This window comes from Vipera berus (assembly GCF_964194415.1).
Source record: "Vipera berus genome assembly, chromosome: 1".
In the NCBI taxonomy this organism is placed as follows: domain Eukaryota; kingdom Metazoa; phylum Chordata; class Lepidosauria; order Squamata; family Viperidae; genus Vipera; species Vipera berus.
In genome coordinates, this window is record NC_138202.1 from 157166009 (window position 1) to 157188397 (window position 22389).

At 40.2% G+C, this 22389-nt stretch overlaps 1 protein-coding gene across 1 annotated transcript in view; it reads left to right on the plus strand.

The window, feature by feature from the left end:
* Positions 1 to 282: 282 nt before the first annotated feature.
* Positions 283 to 22389, plus strand: part of CERS6 (ceramide synthase 6) — a 113770-nt gene continuing 91663 nt past the window's right edge. The window contains exon 1 of the mRNA XM_081334085.1: positions 283 to 823. Within this exon, the coding sequence (XP_081190211.1) occupies positions 654 to 823 (170 nt within the window). The 5' untranslated portion in view covers positions 283 to 653. The remainder of the gene's footprint in view (positions 824 to 22389) is intronic.

Consider the following 22389-nt stretch of genomic DNA (forward strand, 5'->3'; position numbering starts at 1 on the left):
AATCACCCCGTCAGATCTCGCCCTCCCCCCGCTTCCGCCCCCCCCCCACACACACGTTCCCCGCGTTAGGTTTCAAACCAAACCCAATTTCCAGCACTCATCAAGGAAAGGAAAATCTGCCCGGCCCGGAATCCATCCTTTCGTTCCTTCCGCGGTCGAACAGGGAAAGCTCGGGCTGGTTGGGGGGTGTGTGTGGGGTGTGTGGGGGTGTGTGGGGGTGGGGGGTGGGGGGTGTGGGAGGGAGGGAGGGAGAAGGGGAGGGCCGAAGCAGCCTCAGCGGGAGCGTTAGGACTTGCCCGCGTCCGGCTGGTTGACAATCCCAGCAGCCAATCAGAGGGCGCCTCCTAAAAAAAGGACTCGTGACAGGCAGGGCGGCCTCTTCGTTTTAGCCGGCAAGCTGGCAGGCTGGGCGGGCCCAGTTTGGCGGTGGCTGCCGCTGCCGCCGCTGCCGCTCAGGGAGGGGTTTAGAATAGCATCAATAGCGCTGACCGGCCAGATTTAAGGCACATTAAGCTCGGCGGGTACCCGCGCGCGCCCGTGCATCTTCTTCTTCTTCGGCGGCGGCGGCGGCGGCAAGCGGGAGGAAAGCAAAAAAAAAAGAAAAAAAAGGAGTTGTTGTTGTTGTCGGGGAGGCTGAGCCAGACAAAGCAAAGATGGCAGGGATCCTGGCTTGGTTCTGGAACGAGAGGTTTTGGCTGCCCCACAATGTCACTTGGGCGGATCTGAAGAACACCGAGGAAGCCACCTTCCCTCAGGTGGAGGACCTCTACTTAGCCTTTCCCCTGGCCTTCGGCATCTTCGTCATCCGCATGCTTTTCGAAAGGTGAGGAGAGGCTTACCTTGGGCATCGCCTTCCCTCGTCTCTTCCCCAACCCCATCTCGCCTCAGCCTCCGATGGGGGGGAAGGTCCGCTCTTCCCGTCGCCAACGGGCGGAAACCGGGCTCGCTTGGGCTGGCGTGGTGGCCTCTTGGGTTGGGCTGTGCCTGAAGCTGTTATATCTTGGCGGTAGGAAAAAGGACCTTTATGGCAATATCTTGCCCCCCCCCCACCCGCCCGCCCGCCTGCCCCGTTTAGCCTCTGGAGTTAGGACGCTGGGCTGGACGGCTCAAAGTTCCCTGAAGAAAAAGAGGAGAGGGGGGTGGGTGGGAATGCGGTTGCCTTACATAGGTTTTTTTTTTTTTGGTCCGGGGTGATGGTTGGATTTGTAAAGCAAAACAAGAACAACAACCACCACCAATAAGCTGACTTTGTAATAATGCCGCTTGGGGTGTGTGTGAAAGCCCTAACAAGCAGGCATATACATAGAATGAAGGCTACTGCTAAGCTTGTAAGCCGCCCTGAGTCTTCGGAGAAGGGCGGGATATAAATGGAATAAAAATAAATAAATAAATAAATAAATAAATAAATAAATAAATAAATAAATAAATAAATAAATAAAAAGCATTTATTTTGGGGGGCTGGAGAGCATCTGAGTTCATTGTAGATACATATAATACTCTTTGGCGGTATCGGGGCAGGCAGTTTGGGGATGGGCAAGATGCCCCACAGGATGGCATTCGAAAGCAAAATTTCACTGACAGTCTGATCAGCCAGCCCGCTAGCATCGGATTGGAAGAATGGGGATTGTTGTGGTTTTTTACCCCTGTGGAGAAGGAAAGTGATACTGTAATGCTTCTGGAAAATGAAACTCTGCCTCTTGTTAGCTCAGTCAACTTCTTTTCAACAGCCTCATGGCTTTGTGTGTCTCAGATAAAGATAGCAGGATTCAGTGGGATGTGCTTTCAGGTAGGCCCTTAAAAGACTCCAACAGCAGAATTTGGAAGGAGAAATTATAAAGTCCATCGGAAAGAAGAAGGCTTTCTTTACATACTCATAGCCTTAAATGAGTGTTTTGTTTTGTTTTTGTTTTTTTTAAAAAAAACTAATTTAATTCCAGGCTGATGCTACAGAATTTCAAGCAGGTAAAAAGCAAATAGAGTCATGAGTCCCGGATCAAAATAGATCCTGAATAACTTTTCAATGTTGTTCAGTTCTAAAAAGTAAATCTCCACTTTTTGTAAGCAAGTGATTTGTATACTGTTGATATAGTTCAGAAGCAAAAAGGATTAAGGTTGTGAATTTACTAAAAGAGCCATATGGTCTTGTCATAAACTAGATTGCATTAATAATTAAGCTATAATTCTTGTTAGGTTTTAGTCCTCAACTCAAAAAAAAATATTTACCACAGGTAAAATGTCTGTTGATCGAATTAGCAATAGTAAATTGTAGTTCCTAAATCTTAATCTTTTTTTTCTTTTTTTTTCCTTTTAATCCCATTTATATCCCGCCCTTCTCCGAAGACTCAGGGTGGCTTACAAGCTTAGCAGTAGCCTTCATTCTATGTATATGCCTGCTTATTAGGGCTTTCACACACACCCCCCAAGCGGCATTATTACAAAGTCAGCTTAATTGCCCCCAACAATCTGGTCCTCTAATCTAAACTGGTAAAGTGCTGCTAATGTCACCCAAGCCATATAATGAAGATATTATATAGCAAAAAGAGTTGTTGGTTGTTGGAGAATTGCTTAAGATACACTTTTGCACAATTCTTTTCCCAATCCCTTACGGTTGATACTGTTTAGAATTTTACTTTTTTATTTCCAGGTGATATAGTCAACCCAAATTGTTAAGGTTTTGTTTGTCACTGATTTGTTTAATATCCTGATTGTGTACAGTATAATATAACAAAGCTTCTTAATCTGACATACTAGAGGATAAAAGGATGAGGTTGATAACAGTTTGGACCCTTTTTTTCTTTATTACTTGATTTCTACCATTAATCCCCTAAATCATCATCTTCATTCCACTCCTCTGTTTTCAGTTTGAGTCCTTGGGGGAAAAAAAAAGATTTGTCTGCTTCCCCAATGTAACCAAGGTATTTCACAGAAGCTCCTTAAGAGAAAGGCCTTTATCACTTACTGTTTTTCTTTAAATATTACGTGCTTTTTTAAGATTTTATTTTAAAAGCCTTCCTCTGAATAGCAGCAACAGATAAAAACAGGTAAGAAAGTGCTTTGAAAAGAAAGTCTGTTTCTTCTAGACTGCAGTTTATGTTTCCATGATAGGGTTTTCCAAGGGCCATTCGATCTCTCAAGTTCTACCTTCTCCATTGTTTAAAAAAAAAAGATTCAGTATTGAGAGGATCATGCAAGCCTCTTTCCTGTCCCTGCCAAAAAGTCTGTAGCCAGTGATACTCTGACAGTCACACACGTGCCAGAGGTGAGCCAACACAGAAAGTGATAGATCCACACTATCCGGTATTTTTCTAGTCTCTGTGGAAGAAGAACTGTGCTAGCCTTGATAGTTCATTTTCCTTTGATTAGAAGCTGTGGGAGGAGAAAGTAAGAAGGTACAAAAACAGTCAAATAGAAAAGAAAAACAAACAAACTATGCCTTCCACCCACCTGTCACCATAAGCTGGCAATGTATCGGAAAAGAAATTTTTTTCCTGCTTTGTTTCCTCCCTTTCTTTCCACATACTGTAGGATTGCCCTGTTTAAGAAAGTACAGAAAAGAGAAAAAAATGTTGTCTAGCTGAAAAATATGTGTTGATATCTAGCAGCTGAAGGTCTGACTGGGCCAAACAGTGCTAGAGATGTCTGCTCAGCATAGTCATACCGAAAGATTATCCCCTAGTGCTCCTTGTCCCGGAATAATTCCTTTTTGAGAAAAGGCAGCAATGTTTTTCATCACCCCTTATACCGGTTGCAACAGAGCTCATCTTTGGGTAATGCTTCAGGTACATTTATGTCCCTCATCTCTAATCACATTCTTTGGTCTCCATTTTTCAAGAACATTTCTGGTAATTCATAATCGCAAGCACACATCTTCTCTTCTGATATCCCTGAACAAACTCTGTTCTTGTCCCTTATTTTCAGTTTATGGCAAAATAATCATAATAGAACGAGTGAAACTGACAACACTGTCATGTCATGAACAGGTATTGACAGGAGAGAGCTATTATAAGTACAAGAGTATTTGGAAATCAACCAATTTATTTGGAATATGTAAGATGAGAAACAGGCTATTGAAACAGCGCCTTTTCCCTTTGTTTTAAAGCTAGGCAACCAGAGATTCATTGTTGCATAACAGCTTGCCCTGGAAAGGAACAAGTTACCTTTTATTTATTAACTAAATTGAATATCCAGTAATTTTATTTTGTTCTTTACACATAAAAAGCAAACACTTTGTTGGTGGAACATATTGTCTACAATGGAAGGTAAACTTTGTGAGCTGGAATTTGTTTTAGGCATTGTGCTGTTGGAGGATTTCTTCTCAGTAGTATGATTCCATTTCAGAAGTAACTGATCTTTAGTAATTTTATACAGTTCATATGAATTGCTTTTTATAAAGAGCTGGATACTCAGATTTTCAATGTTTGCATGAGGAGGATGGGAAATTCATGTGAAAACTACATGTGTTAGGTTTAGGGTTACATGCTGAACTTTAATCAGCTCAGGATGAAAATTATTTTTAAATTAATGTTATAGGAAACTGAATCAAACTGAAATGATAATTTTATTTATAAGGGTACCTTAGCAAATCTTGTATATTTGCAGCATTGGTGCAGATGCCTGGATTCAGAGTTTTAACCATGATTTGTCAACTAATTCCCAATTTTAAGCCGTAAGCCATTGTTTACAAATCTCAGTGGCTAGATTCACACACTGCTAAGTCAAAGCCAAACAATGTATAGTAGCCTAGCATAATCTATAAACCTTATCAGATTGTCCTGAGTCTCTGCTGTGTAATTTTTAAGGACAGAACAAAATGATGATGCTTCCTCTCCAGAATTCTGATCATGTTAATGTTTTGTGATTGAAAATTTCTGGAAGAGGAAGGTACTACTTCAAAGGCTTGGTTCAGAGGCAAAAGCATGGTTTACTTAAGCATGATTTATTTAATAAAGCCATAAACTACCATCTATAAACACAGTGGCTGGATTCATACAATACATTAAAGCACAGCCCAAAAAAACACCACATTATGATTTAGCATTATGTGTAAATCCAGTGACAATGCAGCTTGTGATCTGATGATCCAATGCAAAAGGGTACTGTATTCTAAACTGTACCAGTTTCTTTCTCCATTGGCCTGTCCATATCCCACATATCCTATCTTTAAATTTAAAAACAAGAAGACAGGAAAATATAATGTGTATGCAAAGTATTACACAAGCTGCATTCATGCAACAATTTTTGCTTAACCATTCTTTACTGGGTAAATGAGAAAGTATAGCTTTACACATTATGGATTTTTGTGCTTGTGAGAGGAAACAAGAAATGTAGTATGCTTTTGTGGCAAACCATAGTTTAACAACTCCCAAACCATGAAATGATGGCTTCTGCATGCTACAGTTATTCTCTAGTTTGGATCTCAGCATTATTTGGGGCTTTGGCATGTGGCTTTGCAAAATTGATAGTTGATTGGCTTAAATAAAGAGGCAAATGTTGTTTTTCTCAAACAAGACTAAAATCTCCTCCCTTTGTATTTGTGACGGCATGAACAAAGCTTCCGTGTCTGGATTTCATAGGGTAGGCCCAGGAACATAAAATTAACTATTAAAAAAATGAATGCAGTACTATACAATGCAGTGAAGTAAAGTGCAATAAAATGAAATAAAAACTGGATTGAGATACTTTGGTTACAAAGTGAGTTTTTTGTAAATCAAAACTATGGCTTAAGATTTTCATTAACAAATAGTGACAGATACAAGATGGCATTGTATCCAAAGATTGGAGTTTATCTTCTTATATGTTCTGTAAACATAGCTGCTAGATGAAAATTGATCTTTCAATGCATTCCAGGAATCAGTTATAAATAATCTACGGAATAAAATGATAGTGGAATATGAAATAGATATAGTTCAACTATAGTAGCTTTTTAGAAAATGGTACTGGATTATGAAATTACGGTAGTAAACTTCTACTATAGTAGCTTTAATCTGTAATGGAGGAATAACTGGGGATAAAATTCCAGCACGACTTTTATTACATTGTGTTTAACCGCATATTTCTCAACAAATTGGTAATACAGGTAGTCCTCAACTTACAACAGTTTGTTTAGTGATTGTTCAAAGTTACAACAGCATTGAAAAAAGTGACGTATAATTATTTTTCACACTTGTGCCCATTGTAGTCTCCCCATGGTCACATGATGTACATCCAGATTCTTGACAGCTGGTTCACAGTTATAACGGTTGCAGCATCCCTGGGGTCATGTGATCTATATTTTGAGAACTTCTGACAAGCAAAGTCAATGGGGAAGCCAGATTCACTTAACAACCATGTTACTAATTTAACAGCTGCAGGGACTCACTTAACAAATGTGGCAAGAAAAGCCGTAAAATGGAGCAAAAGTCACTTAAGAAATTTCACTTAGCAACATAAATTCTGGATTAAATTTGGTCGCAAGTCAAGGACTACCTATACTTTATTTGCTTTTTAAAGCAAACTATTTTAGGCAACTATTTTAATGACTTTTTTTAAAAAAAAGAGACTTGTAAAATATGTTAATGATATTATCCAATAATTTCTTTTATGTAAATCAATGAAATAGGAAAAAAACCCCTGTCTCTGGAAAATAGTGATTTTTGAAAAATTGTTAAACTGTACTTTTAGTAGCTTGTAATATATTGAATTAGTTTGACTCATTGATCCATTGATCCATTGATCCATTGATGGTTTTATCGTTTGATTTATAAGTTGCAATAAATATATGATAGTAATTTCAATAGTGTGATATAAAATTAAGACTCTGATCATGTTTGCAAGAAAGAAAATATTTTTGCATTTCTTTAATTTTTCAGTCAAACAAAAATTATACACTTCTCTTTGTATATATAATTATTTCCACCCAAAGATTTCTGTGGCTCCTAGCCTTACATTGTTCAGGAAATTATTGAAAAATTTACTCTACCAGGCCTTGATTGCCCCCTCTCCTTTTGGGGTGGGTGGGTTATTTTGTATTGTTCCACTTTGTGCTGATCTATTTTGCTTTTATTTTGATATTTTGCTCTTCCAGTTGATTGTATTCTTTTTATGATAGGGGTTTTCTTTGGTGGTGGTTATAAACCATCCATAGTTGTTTAGAAGTTGGGTGACCTATAAATTGAAGAAATAAATAAAAATAAAATTTTTAAATATCTACAAACGTTATATCGATCTGGCATACAACCACTATATTTTAGGAAAAAGAACTTGAGCTGGTATTTACTAGGAGCATTCCGCTATCTAGTTCCTACCAAGATACCATAGAAAGCTTACTTCTTTTTTTCCATATAGCTGTGTATCACTGCATTCATAGTTAATAACAGTTTATTGAATAAAGCATAATTGATTGAGTTCCTAGATTGTGCTAGCCAAAGTTTATAAACCAGTTCCTTGGTTCCCACAAGATGCTGATAAAAATTAAACAGGCTCCATCACGGTTTAATGCAGTGTGTGACTGCTCCCATTTTGCTCTTTGTGTAAGAGAGTTTTTGCTCATACAAGCTTCCATCTTGGGGTAAGAATACAACACAGGCTTCAAAAAGAACGCCAGAATGAGCCAGACTGCTGAGATCTTCCCACTGACCAGTTTTTCTTCCTACTGTACTATGTGGAAACAAACAGCACAGCCAGACGTACCATTGAAGGTGCTGCCAGGGGCTACAGGGCACTGGGCAGAAGGGTGAGGAAGCTTAGGGGCATCGGGGATGTTTCGTTTTCCTTTCCTTCCTGCTGAAGGACTTGGATTTGGGAGAGAGAATGCTAGAAATGAACATTTGACTATAGATGGGGCCAATCAGAATTGTTTGGAATTTTTGATAATGGGACACATTTCTATGAGGGACTTCTGCTAACAGATGGGCTGCTTCTCGCTAGAAGTAAGGGGGGGGAAATGTTTGGAAGGGACCCTGAAAACTGATTTGTCTAGCTATCTGGAAGAAGGGAATTAAAAATGTTCCAGCCCGTTATTGCCCAGTAAGTCTTGCTAGCATAATGAGTAACATCGATAGTAGACGTCTCTATTGGAAATGTATAGGCTGGGTGGAAGAAAATAGCCTCCACCCATGTGGTTTAAAGTACCATAGGTTGTTCTGATTTAGATCAGGATGGATACCTAACTCATGAAAAATGTATCCTACCATTAAGGGAGCTCTTTTTGCAAGCACCTGTAGAACCTAAGAAAACCAATTCATGCCAGGTGCACTGAGACTTTTCTAAGCCAAGGTGCTAGAACAGTTTCTTTGTTGTTGTTGTTAGCTGCGAAGTCGTGTCCGACCCATCACGACCCTATGGACAACGTTCCTCCAGGCCTTCCTGTCCTCTACCATCTTCTGGAGTCCATTTAAGCTCATGCTAAAGCCTTTGATTGTGTGGATCATAACAAACTGTGGCAAGTTCTTAAAGAGATGGGCGTACCAGACCATCTTATTTGTCTCTTGAGAAACCTATATGTGGGCCAAGAAGCAACAGTGAGAACTGGACACGGAACCACTGATTGGTTCAAAATTGGGAAAGGAGTCCGGCAAGGCTATATACTGTCGCCCTGCCTGTTTAACTTATATGCAGAGCACATCATGAGAAAGGCAGGGCTAGATGAATCAAAAATTGGAATTAAGATTGCCGGAAGAAATATCAACAACCTAAGATATGCAGATGATACCGCTCTAATGGCAGAAAGTGAAGAAGAACTAAAGAGCCTCTTGTTGCGGGTGAAGAAGGAGAGTGCAAAACTTGGGTTGAAACTTAACATTAAGAACAGTTTCTACATGGAGCACAATTACATTCATTTTGAACCTGAAGGTCTAATAAAGGGTTCTTCATATAGAATTACTGTGTTGCAGTTTAAAAACTGTTCCATAATGCCACACCTGCAAATTAAAAGAGTTTGGTTGCAAGTGGAAAAGATTTACATTTGCCACAGTATTTGAAGTAAACAGCATTTGTAGTAAACCAACATCCCCTCACATACTTTCCCCATTCCCAGGAAATATTTTCTCTGGAATTTATTTCAACACTTCAATTCTTCCTTGATGCCACTTTCCATTTGTTCTGCAATAAAAACATGCTGCTAAATCAAGCGATGCATATGTAAATTTGCATCTGAAAAATACTTAAATAAGAATGCCTCTTTGGGATCATCTTATGTGATTAGAGAGGTGGATTCTGGGTTAATAATCGGTCTTGTTATTATGAACTATTGCCCATGCATGTAACTTTCCTTCTTTATCAGCCTCCCCTGGTTTCTTACAGGTTTAGGTCCATTTTTGTTTCCCCACTTCAGATGAAATTTGCTTCTTGTATCTTCATAATTCTAATAGGTATCAAAATCAATATATGTTCTTGACTGTAATTTGTGTCTGCTAGCATCCTAGAACCATTTTGGTGCAGTAGTTAAGGCATCCAGCTAGAAACTGGGAGAGCATGAATTCTAGTCCTGTCTTAGGCACAGAGCCAGTTGGGTGACCTTGGTCCAAGCGTTCTTTCTCAGCCCTAGGAAAGCAGCAAGGGCAAACCACTTTTGACAAACTTTGCTAAGAAAATTTCAAGGACTAGTTCAGGTAGTCACCAGGGATCCTGACTGACTCAAAAGCACTACCCCCTCCAAAAAAAAAAAACCCCAGACACCATTTCGTTGTAATGTTACTTGCATAATTATTTGAAAATATTGAAGGTAATGAGAATTTCTTCTAAGCAATCATATATAAGGTCTATTGTTTTCTCTAGAAGTGGAGTTTGCTGTCTGTATGAATGTATATGTGCCTTGGTTTCCACAAGTTGCTGCTGATACACAAAGAGACACATGTATGAAATTCAGGGTACCTGTCCAAGATAATACACTGTAATAAGGTGCTGATGGCCGTGATTTCTCAACCTTCCTGCTATCTGTGTAGCAACTGGGGCAGGGAACAGGGTCTGTTGGCATATACCTAAAAAAGAAACTGGAGCAAGATTGTACTGTGCAGCCATTCTTATTCTTCCAATTTTCTGAGTAGTTAATGGTGGTCAAACCATAAACTAATCCTTAATCACAGTTCAGATACTGTATATTAAGCTATGGTTTTGTTAATTATGGTTTCTAAGTAAAACATGAGAACCCATTTGGGGTAGTGATATAAATATGAGATTAGAAACTGGGAGAAGGTGAATTCTAGTCCACCTTAGCCATGAAACCAGCCAGGTGACTAGTAGTCCCTCTCTCTCAGCCCTAGGAACTTCAAGAACTAGTTCAAGTACTCACCAGGAGTCAACACTGACACAGAGGCACAAAAACAAAAAAGACAATTGTTTAGGAATTCTTATCCCACTAAGCCATAAACCATGATTTACGGGCTACAGTGTAGAAGATGCATCAGTTACTATCCCATGTAATGAGATCCATTAATGAGATCTGCACAGGGTGTAAACAGAAGTAAAATAAGGTAGGTGGGAGGGTAGGGGGGGGAAGGATGAGAAACAACGGTCCAAACGATGTTCCAGGTTTGTCAAATGTTAAATCAAGTCTCAATGTGGCTTAGCATAATTTGCAAATATGTTCAGTAGCTACTGAAATTCATATAAATGCAATATGGTGGGCATTCACCTTTTAGCATTTTGGAAGAAAGGACTTTCCCTTCTTAATTTCTTTTGCTAGTTTCTTTTAGTCCTGGAATTGATATAGCATTTAATGGTGCTCACTTCACCATATATTTTGGGATAATGAACTGACATCACAGCATCTCATAAGTATATACTTATGAGATGCTGTGATCTCAGTTCATTATTCCTCACACTAGTGCCCCTTAAACGCTTCTGTTGCTTAAATCATGTAATGCCAATGTAGCAGAAGCTCCAGATTGTGGCCTTTTTTGCCTTAGAACTGTTAATAAGCAAGCATGATTCATTTTTCTTGGCAAAATTGTTGTACTTTTTTTTTGTTAAATACTTTAACCATGGTTACTTTGGCATATGTGTTGCTGAACTCAGCGGAAGACTCCCAAGTAAGTATTCGATCTTGTGTTACCTGCATGTACTTCATCGAAGATTTTCTTTTGATTACATCTGTGAAGTTCCAGCTTTCATTGTCATGTTTTAGAGTAATTAGTCTTTCACAAGACTAATTGCACATAAGAATTGTATAGAAGCACATTACTTAACAAGCTCCATATGTTTCCTTTTATGTAAGAGGGAAGAGTTGCTAAATTGAGTCTAAAATTGATATAGTACTGTGGCTTCTTTGAAACTGAAGCAACAGTGTTTGCACTGGATATTAAAAGAACAGGGATAGTGATGTAATCAATGTGTTCAGTTAGGACAGGGGTAGGCAACCTCGGCTCTTTTATGACTCATGGACTTCAACTCCCAGAATTCCTGGGAGCTGGCTCAGGAATTCTGGGAGTTGAAGTCCATAAGTCATAAAAGAGCCGAGGTTGCCTACCCCTGAGTTAGGACAAGGAAATCACAAAGCCCATTGGATAATTCTGAGCCAATCTCTCACTCTTTCTTAACCAAAATTATCTTCAGAAAAAGGAGGCTACAAGACATATGTATCGCTGGGAGCTCATTTTAAGAATATAAAAATATGAAACATCACCTGCAATGGAATTAGGGAGGGGAAGAGACGTTCAGTTCCTTAGCTGCTGGCTGCAGAAAAATGAGTACACAGTTACAAAGCAGCCCCCCACCCCACATGCTTTCATTGGTGTGCTACAAAATTAGCATAACTGACCAAATCAAGGCCTGTTGTTTTTTCCGTCATTAGGTTCATACACATCCCTACATGGATTCAGGCGGAGGAAAGAAAGCTGCACATTTGACACTGAGCAAGAATGGCAAAGAATTTTCTAAAATTATCATTATATTTGGTGAGGAAGTAGCTCCTGGGTACAGTGGCAGCTGTTTCAATAGCAGCTGTGAGATCAGTCTGGGTTTCCATTGGAAAAAGGACACGTATGTGATGATGTTTGATTTTAATTCTGTCCTATCTGCTGGGCTGCCTGCTTCATTGTCTCTGTGAGCTGGTATATCCGTATAGTTATTTGGTTCTGATACTGTAGCAAGATGTTAGATTTTAAGGTTTGGTTTTTTAAAAAAAAAAATTACTAACAGTAGTAAAGGTGAAGTTTTCTCTGTCCAGTCTAGGTAGTGGTACTCATCTCTGTTTCTTGGCTGAGGGAGCCAACGTTGCCAAAGACATTTTCCATGGTCATGTAGCAAGCATGACTATATACCGAAGGCACACGGAATGCTGTTACCTTCCCACCAAAGTGGTACCTATTAATCTACTTGCATTTGCAGGCTTTCGAACTGCTAGGTGAGCAGGAGCTGCGGCAGGAATGGGAGCTTTCCCTGTTGTGCGGTGATCAGGTCTCAAACCCAGGTATCAGCTTTCCAGCTGACGAGCTTAGAGTCTTTAACTGCTGAGCTATCGTGCTCCCTATTATTATTAACAGCGTATAAAATAAGAGAACTAAACAGAATATACAAGGAGAAAAAAAGGAGAACAACATAAAAGTGAAATGGGACAACTTGCTGCAGCCAACTGGCCACGGCCAGCTCACCGCAGGCCAATTCAACTGTTCAGTTTAATTATTGGTCATTTACACTTCATTTTGTCCCTCCTTTTGAATCCTTTCTTTAAGATTTTATTCCACCATTACTTTGATAAGAGTGTAACTCTTGTCCCACAGCAAGTTGTCCCATGGCAGGTTGGTTGTGGCGAGTTGTCCTAGACTCACACAAGAGGGTATTAGCGACAAAAAACAAAAGTTGTTCCTAAGTTCCCTATATCGTGACAGTTTATTAAATTAATTCTGTTGCAATTATTAAAATGAATACAAGATTTGATTAAACTTCCTCATGATCACTTCACATACAGAATGAATAAGGTGAAACTTAAAATGCAACCTTGTCACACTTCATTCTCTATCTTTAGCCAGTCAGTGTCTCCACTCAGATATTTCACAAAGTGGTTTCCTAATTTGTGTACAGCAACTGCAACAATTTGACCAGATGTTTTAGCACCCCCAAATCTTCTAGGGTTGTCCATAGGTTGTCATAATTCAGGGCTTTTCTTGGAATCAATAAAGCAGATGTAAATGTTGGTTTGATATTTTTGAGATTTTTCCCTGATCTAGCATAGATTTGTAATACAGATAGTCCAGAATTTTGGTCAAGTTGTGATGGCCATAAGTTGTGATGGTCATAAGCTGAGGTACCCACTTGACAATACCTGATTTTATGAATGTGTTTGCAGCTGTTGTTAAGTGAATCATGCTGCTGTAAGTCTGAATCCATTCTGTCAAATGGGCATTTTGCCAGCAAAAACTGTCAAATGGGCGTTTTTGCCAGCAAAAACTGTCACTAATCACAGACATGTGACCAATGGATGCTGCAACCAGTCGTAAATGTGAACTAGTTACCAAGTGCCAGAAATGTAATCATATGACTGCAGGGGAAGGCATAACAATGTATGATAGCCAGAAATGTTTTAGGGCTGTAGATCACCCTTAACTAGGCCATCATAATTCTGAACAGTCATTAAATGACCAATCATAAGTCAACAACTACCTTTATGATCACAAGTGTCATGACCCCTTCTGAAACCAGCTTGAAGATCTGGTAATTCCCTTTTGATGGTCAGTGCCAATCATTATATAATCTTAAGGAGAATGTTGCTAGCATGAGGAATAAGGGCAATTGAAGCAATTGTGTGATAATTGGAGCATTCCTTGAAGTTGCATTTTTTTTTACAACAGAATGAATACTGACCATTTCCAATCCTGCGGTCATGCTTATTTCCCAAATTTTCTTGCTCAAGACTATGATAGTTGTGGGTGATACAAGCCTCAGCAATTCTATGGAGATGGTATCAACACTTTGTTGTTTGGTAGTTGGCTCACTGCCCACATGACTTCTTCCTAAAAAACAATAGAATAGAATAGAATAGAATAGAATAGAATAGAATAGAATAGAATAGAATAGAATAGAATAGAATAGAATAGAATAGAATAGAATAGAATAGAATAACAGAGCTGGAAGGGACCTTGGAGATCTTCTAGTCCAGCCCCCTGCTCAAGCAGGAGAACCTATACTGTCCCAGACAGGTGAATGTCTAGCCCAGGGGTAAGCAACCTTGGCTTGTTTATGACTCGTGGACTTCAACTCCCAGAATTCCTGAGCCAGCCATGCTGAGGGGAAAGGGAAAAGTTTCCATGCTGAGCCATGCTGGCTCAGGAATTCTGGGAGTTTATTTATTTATTTATTTATTTTATTTTATTAAACTTATATACCGCCCTTCTCCCGTAGGACTCAAGTCCACGAGTCATAAAAGAGCCAGGGTTACCTACCCCTGGTCTAGCCTCTTCTTAAAAACCTCCAGTGATGGAGCGGCCAAGATTTCAGAAGGAAAGCTGTTCCACTGGTTGATTATCCTTACTTTCAGGAAGGTTCTCCTTAATTCCAGGTTGCTTCTCTCTTTGATCAGTTTCCAACCTTTCCTCATCATCCTTGGTAGGCTGGGCCTCCTGTTTGCTGCTGTATAGCTCTTCTGTATATTCTCGCTATCTGTTCTTGACACCTTGTTGGTCTTGTTGACCTTGTTGGTTTTTGATGATGCTTTTATGAGCAATAAATCATCTTTGAATTCTTTTGATTGGGCAAATGCATTCCTGGTGTGGTCCTTTACGCAGTCCTCTTCTAGCTACTTGCAACACTGCTCCCAGTTCTTTGTTGTCTTGCTGCTCTTTGGAAATCCACATTTCACCTCCTTGCTTCCTCCCATTTGCCTCCTACTTTGTCTGTTTTTCGTAGCTTGGCTATTCTGACGGTTTAATCTGAGAGCCACTCGGGGTTTTACTCTGGGTTCTTGTATGATATGTGTTTGACAGCTGTTCAAATGATGGGCAATTGAATTTCTTCCCACAGTTCGTTGGGTGCTTTCTCAGCAGTATCCAGTAGTTCAAGCCTATTTCTCATCTCAGCTGCATACATGGAAGGGATTTTGGTGATATCAAATGTGTTTGGTGGTACTGTCTTTCTGATATTGTATAGTTTCACTCTGATCTTAGCCACCAAAAATTCATAATTGACACCCAGATCAGCACCCAGTTATGTCTTGAAAGTGAGGACTGAACTGGACCACCAATGGCTACAAACGACATAGTCGATCTGATTACACTGCAGTTTATTTGGTGAGGTCCAAGAGTATAAGCAACACTTATGCTGTTTGAACCAGGTCCTTGTGATTTGAAATCTATTTTCGTGGCAAAATTGAACTAAATAATAACCTGCATTATTTCTCTCCCCAAGTCCAAAACTGCCAGAAATGCCTGTTTCTGCTTAGTTGCCAACTTTTGCATTGAAAATACACAGTATGTAAATGAGGTCTTTTGGAAGCATTTGTTTCAGAGTTTTTTCAGTGGTGGCATAGAGACCCTCCAAGTCAAGCTCTGTCACATCAACTGTTGGGTGTAGACTTGGACAACTGTGATTTTGAGGAGCTTGGCACAGATTTGGATGATCATAATGCAATCATTAATCACCCAGAAGATTTTAACTGCTTGGGTGGGTTTTGTTTTTTTTTGTAATAAATGCTCCATACATTTTCCTGGTGTCATGTACTGATCAATAGATAGTGAATTTCTCTGACTGGAAATAACTTGTTTATCCAGTGTAGCTCATTTTGATGTCAAAGAGGATGGTTTTTATCTCCTGTTTGATGACATATAATGTATCCCGACTCATTCCTTGGACATTCCACATTGCTATACAATGTATCTTTGTGTAGCGCTGTGATGGAATGTGCAGCAAGATGAGTTCGGGGTGGTGGTGAAATCTTGGCAATAGCATCACAGATGGTAAGTGTGACTTTGGCTGTCTGCTGCCTAGTGATGAGCCATATTACTATGTCCAGTCTTTCGTCTGCCGGTTTGGAGGGCTGCCCTGGATCAAGCGGAAGGGCTGCCGCCCTCTCGCGATCCAACGGAGATCCCGTCCTTGCTGGTCACCCCTATAGGACGACTTTTGACCCTTTCCAGGGTCCACCAGCGAAGTGAAACTGGACACGGAAGACAGAGATCACCTTCCAGATGTCCATGGCGGCCGTGTCCAGCTATAGCATCACAGCTTCCCATGGAGGAGACAACACATTCCAGAGAGAGGCCCCAAACAAGAGGCTGTGCAATCCTGAACTGGGTGGGGGAGGGAGGAAAAGGTTCAAAGTAGCCATGTCTAGAATCTCCTAGGGTATATCTGTTAATTTAGAAGGTTACAGCTTTGCTCTGGCAAGATTCTGTCTATTAGGTATAAGCAAACTAGAGTCAATTGGATTTCATTGTGGCGTCTTTGGGCTTAAGCCTGACAAGTGCGACTCTTGCTTTCACCAATGGCTGCAACGACAGCTGGGATTCCTGCTGGATTTGCTCCAGACACATCATTAACACCTTGACTATTCACTGCAAGAGTTCTTGCTCTTCCCCAGTAGCTTGTTGCGTACCATCTGCCCTGGGCCTCCTATCATTAGACACCATATCAAATTCCTTTGAGAGGCAGCACACAAAACCACGCCCTCTCCGGTCCACGAAAAAAAACACACTCCATGGAACCAGTTCCTGGTGCCCAAAAGGTTGGGTGCTACTGCCTTAAGAGAACCTCTGACTCTGCAGCTAAGTCTTGAAAAACAGGTGTGATTTTCCTGCAAGATTTACCTTTCCTTCTCCTTATCTACAAATCAATAAAATAATATATATAGCTGCCTTTGCCTGGGTCCGTGACCATTATGCCAAGTATAGAATTGTTTTTGTTTGCTTTCATCATTTAGTTGGCAAATTAGCTGTCTTAATATTTTATCTGCCATCCTATCCTGTTCTGTTCACCGAAGGGGGTACGTTCACAAGATAAAATTGTCTAGTACTAAAATAATAGAAGATTTAGGAAAAAATCCACTTTGTCAGGTAAAAAAAGAGCTGATTGATATAGCATCTTTTATTCTCTACCTGTCTCTAAGAGGAATAGTGTGTTGAGATCTGAATTCCAGAAATGATTTTCTTAAAAGGCTGGTCTCAGGTGCAGTTTCAGCCAATTGACTGAAATTGGCCAGATCCACTAGAGTAGTATTTGACCTAGTTCTGTCAATCTGCTTAGCAGTACAGGTTAGATTTCATGAAAAAAATCGTTTTGACTCTTATTTTCATCTGGGAAAATTCCCCCGTCTTTTTTCTCTCTCACCCTCTGTTATGTGTGTGTATGTAAAGATATGATGGGCAGTCGTGAATTAAATCCATTATTAAACTTAATATGTTGTGTTAGATTATACGTACGCCGTTCTTCATTTATCTCACTAATCTGCATGGCATAGAATTGTCATCAATATATGTCTGCTGTGTTGCTGGCATGTTATACACATGCTTCCACTTGTGTATTATTGAATTGGAATTGTGTGATGCAAAGATTAAATATGATTGGACTATTTTAATTTTGTAATTGTATTTCATTCCAACCACCAAAGTAAATGCAGAAATAATAGCCCCTCTGGAGATCTTTCTAATGACAGTAGCTCCCCTGGAGAAATGCACTATAAGAAAGGGTAGTAGAAAAGCTACATTGCCTCCCCATGAGCCAGAACTCTGCTGATGGAAGCCATCACACATAAAGCAGGATATGCAAAGACTTTCCTCCTCTAGGCATAGATCACAGGTCTGCAACCTGTGGCTCCGGAGCCGCATGCGGCTCTTTCAGCCGTCTCCTGCGGCTCCCAGTCCTCTGCTATGTGTAGTCCCCCCAAAAAAAAGTGGGACTAAAAAAGTTCAACCAATCAATTCAAATATGCAGGGTAGGTGCATATCTCACCTTGGCTCCACTCTTCAAACTCTGTTCTGCGCATGTACGCGCATGCGCACACATTTTTTGCGGCTCCCAGTTTTTCCTTTTGTGAGGGAACCGGTTCCAAGTGGCTCTTTCACTGTTTCAGGTTGCTGACCCCTGGCATAGATGCTTAACGTTAATATGATACTAGGAAACAGACTTCATTTAAGTAAAGTCATCAGGGACTGGGACTTAACTGGAGCACTCACATGACGGGTAGATTCATGAACAGAAATTTTGGGCCTTCTTGTCCACATAGAAGATTTAAAAAAAACAATAGGCTCTAGTTGTTACACTTTCTACTTGGTCCTGTCTTTTGATCCTGTGGATTCTGTGGGTATCCCTCTCGTTTTATTCTATTCTAGCCAACACTACTTCTCGGGCACTTCTTACTTTACCTGGCTCTGTTTAGGCACTGAAGGGGAGGGGGGTTATTTCCCCTCTCTGAATTAGGTCTTCCCAGGTTTTGAGTGTGGCATCAGCCACGAAAGGGGTAGGGTGTGTGACGCTTGTCATTTGTGAGTCTCTGGCTGCCTCCAGAGGCCCTGCCCCAGACATTTCCAGGTGTGAGACCCTTTTTGTTAGGCTGGGCCACAGGCATCGGTGAGATTGGCGCTCACTTACCTTCCTCCTTGCAATGGAGCCTCCTCCCTGCCTGCGCTCCTCAACTCCGCGTCTGAGATGCCAGTGGGGTTTCCCAGGCTTAAGAGTTCTGGGGTATTTCAACCTGCCACCTTTGGACCAAGGGTCTGAGTATCACAGGATTTCGTGGCCACTATGGCAGCCGTGGGCTTGGTTCCAATTATTCACAGCCTGATTCGCACCCTGTTTTGTGTTGATTCCCCTCCTTTCTCAGGACTGGTTGAAGTCAGTTTTGGTGCAGGGAGGGAAGAGGAGAGGTTGAGTCCTACAATGTGGGATGCCTCAGGGCTCGGGTCTTTCGCTTTTCCTCTAACATCCATACGAAACTGCTGGTTGAAGTCGTCTGTTGGCACAAATTATGCACAGTGGTCACCAGCCTACTGGTGATATCCCGTTCTATATCTCTGCCCCGGTCTGGCAAGTAATACTGTTGTGGTGTTGTCTGAGTGCCTGGGGCCCGTAAGGATCTGTATGGGGCTGAACAGACTTTGGCTTAACCCTGGTAAAATGGAGTAGTTTGGTTTTTTTTGGGGGGGGTGTCTGATGACTGGTTATCTTTGAGTCTGGATGGGATTGCACTTTGACCAGAAGTGAACTGGTGCACTTCTGGACTCGCGGCTCCTGCTTGATGAGCAGGTGGGAGCTATGACTGTACAGATTCCTAACAGCGACAGTAGCAGCTGTCCCAAAGGTCCTTTTTCAAAGGCAGCTGGGGCCGTTTCTTCGCTGAGGAAGAAGAAGACGTTTTGCTTCTTCTCCAAAAAGCTTCATCCGTTTTAGCCAGAACGGATGAAGAAGAAACAAAATGTCTACTTCTTCCTCCAGGAAAAAAACACCTTTGAAAAAAACACCTTTGAGACAACTATGACCCGTATGACTGAGAATCTTCACACACAGTAGCAGCTGCACTTTTAATGGTCCCATTTGAATTCTGCTCACCTCCTGGGACATCCGTTATGTATCCAAGATGGAGAGCATTTAATATTTTATTGTTATGTATACGTAGGGGTATGGGTCTATATGTATGTTGTTTATAGTATGCTTTAGGTGTGTGTCACGTATGTGTTTCACTTTGAGAGCAGGCAACTAAATTCCATTTTTGATGTGTGCCATTGTGCTCACAGTAAAAAAATGACAACAAAGACTTTATCTTATCTTATGTTATCTTATCTTAACTTATCTTATCTTGGACATGATCAAGAGGTTTCCTTGGGAGACTATAGAAGTAGTTTGCTGTTGCCTTCTTCTGTTCCTTTTTTGTTTTACTTTTCTATATTATCTACCCTCCGTGGCTTTGTGGTCCATAGTTATCAGCACCGCTTATAAGATAAAATATTTTATCTATTTTTAGCATCTAGTTCCAAAGCATACCGAAACAAAATGAATGGAACGCATTGTTAATCCCCCCCAATTATTGAAAATGTAGTACTTTTTATAGTTACGATAATGTGGTGTGATGATTAAGGTTTTAAACTTGTAGAAGGAAGACCCAAGATAGAAACTTTCAGTGCAACCTACCTCCAGTACCAGTTTCCTTCTGTGATCCTAAGCAAGCCAGAATTTTTACAGAGCAAAGCTACTATTTTGGCAGAGACCAAGGTATAGGTAGTTCTCGACTTACAACCATGTGATTATTCAAAGTTACAGCAGCACTGAAAAAAGTGGCTTACGCTTACAAGTTTTCACACTTACGATTGTTGCAGCATTCCCATGGTCACATGATCAAAATTTGGGCACTTGGCAACTGGCAAGTATTTATTGATAATTGCACTACCACAGGGGTCACATGAGCATTATTTGCAACAACAAGGAAGGTCAACGGGGGAAGCCAAATGCGCTTAACGGCTGCATGATTTACTTAACAACTGCAGTGATTCACTTAAAAACTGTGGCAAAAAAGTAAAACGAGATGTATAACAACTGCCTTGGTTAGCAATGAAAACTTTGGGGTCAGTTATGGTCATAACTCAAGGGCTACTTGTACTACTTTGAAATGTTAACATCTGAGGAACCAGCTAGTGCATTTAAAGGAGTGCTCCAAAAATATTAGGGTACATACCTTCAAAGAGATAACATAAATGCAAGAACCGTGCATTTGCTAATAAGTGAATTCAATTGGAAGCCATAATTAGCTCTGGGTCTCTAATGAACATACACATTGTAACAAAACCTGGTTGGGTTTTGTTAATTGGTTATGTTATGCTGATGTTGATTATGTTATAATTTCATTTAATAAAATTAAAGTTTATTATTTATAATGTAAATTTAATTTTTAAAGCAAATTATTTCCTGAACACAAATAGTTACAATAATAATTGGATAAATAATCCAGGTAACAGATTAGCCAAGCTTTGGTTTTGCAGCCTGAGTAATTTCTGTAAGCTGCAATTCTACAATGATTTTGTCATATATTCCGACAGAGACAAATAAAGCAGAACTCCGAGGCTTGAAAATTCCTCAGAGAACATGTTTATTAGTTACAAAGTATCGGCACGGTCAAAAGTGAAACCAAGTGTGAATACACAAGTAACAATTGCCCAATTACAAAGTTTAATATCCCACCCACAAAACTTTGCAAGCAACTACGTTCCCCAGAATAATCATTTGGCAAGCTTTTCATTGCAACACCCAGTCCCTGATCATGGGAGCAGTAGACTAGATGACCTTGGTTCCCATGGGACAGAAAATTATTTTGACTAACGAAGCACCTGGGCAACCTCCGTTAGATGTGGCAACCTAGAATGAGAAGGAAAAAACGGCTGCAGCCATGCTCATTGTAGAGTTGACGGATTTTTTTCCCCCCTGGAAACAATTTTCTTTGCCCAAACTGAAACTAATTAGTAAGCAAATTCACTTTGCTATGCATTCTTACTTTACCTATATATTTTTATAACCGAAAAATTGCCCATACAGTATATTTTAATATACAACCATACACAGTCATAATTTAAAATCTTATTTGTATATAGATACAAACACAGAATTTATTTTGGTGTTCATTTATTTATCAGTGTATGCATAGAAGTGAGACGCACACATGAGCACTTTTGCTGAGTGACCACAATCTCAGCTCTCTCAGCACTGGTCATGAAATGATTGCGTGAGGTGCTGAGAGACCCAGAGCCTACCAGCACATGGAAACCTGTTGGGGGCCAGAGCCTCAGCTAATTTCAAATAAGTCATTAACTCAGTCGAAGGCTAACTTTATGGCTTTTAGCAGTAACCCAATCAATAATATTTTCCCATTTGAGTTCTATAACTTCAATCTTTGCAAATAGACAAAAATGTATATAGCCTTCAGTATTTGTCTATTTACTTAGAATCAGGTTTTTTTTTTTTACTGCTACACCAGTTTGAATTTGGTATCATTGTTCGTTTCTCCCAAATATTCTTGTGAAAACTAGGTTTAACTAATTATCAGCTCAGCTCCTGTTCCTGCTCAAGAGGAAATGTGAAAACATGCTGTTCTTGAATGTTTTTCTTGAACATTAGAGTGGGACATTTTTCTACAGTTGGGAATTCCCATTTTTTCCCCGGACTGCTAGGAAATTTTTTCCATTCCCCCTCCTTTTTTTTTCCTGGCAAGATCAAAGGAGCACCTTTTCCACCCCTGCACAAGTCATCTGTTCAGAGGTTTTTCTCCCTGCAAAAGGAAATAGGAGTGCCGGCTGGAGAACTGATATTTCCACTTTATTGGTCAGATGTTCCAGCCTCGGAGTGGCAATAAGGATATTAGAATGACAGTATGTGCCAGAGGATAAGCAGATCAAGGCTAACATGAACATGCCAGATATATTCAACAAAGGGAGACATAATCATTCCTCCTCTTATTCTGAGAAAAACAGTAAGAAACAGGATATTAAATCTGGATTCTTTAGA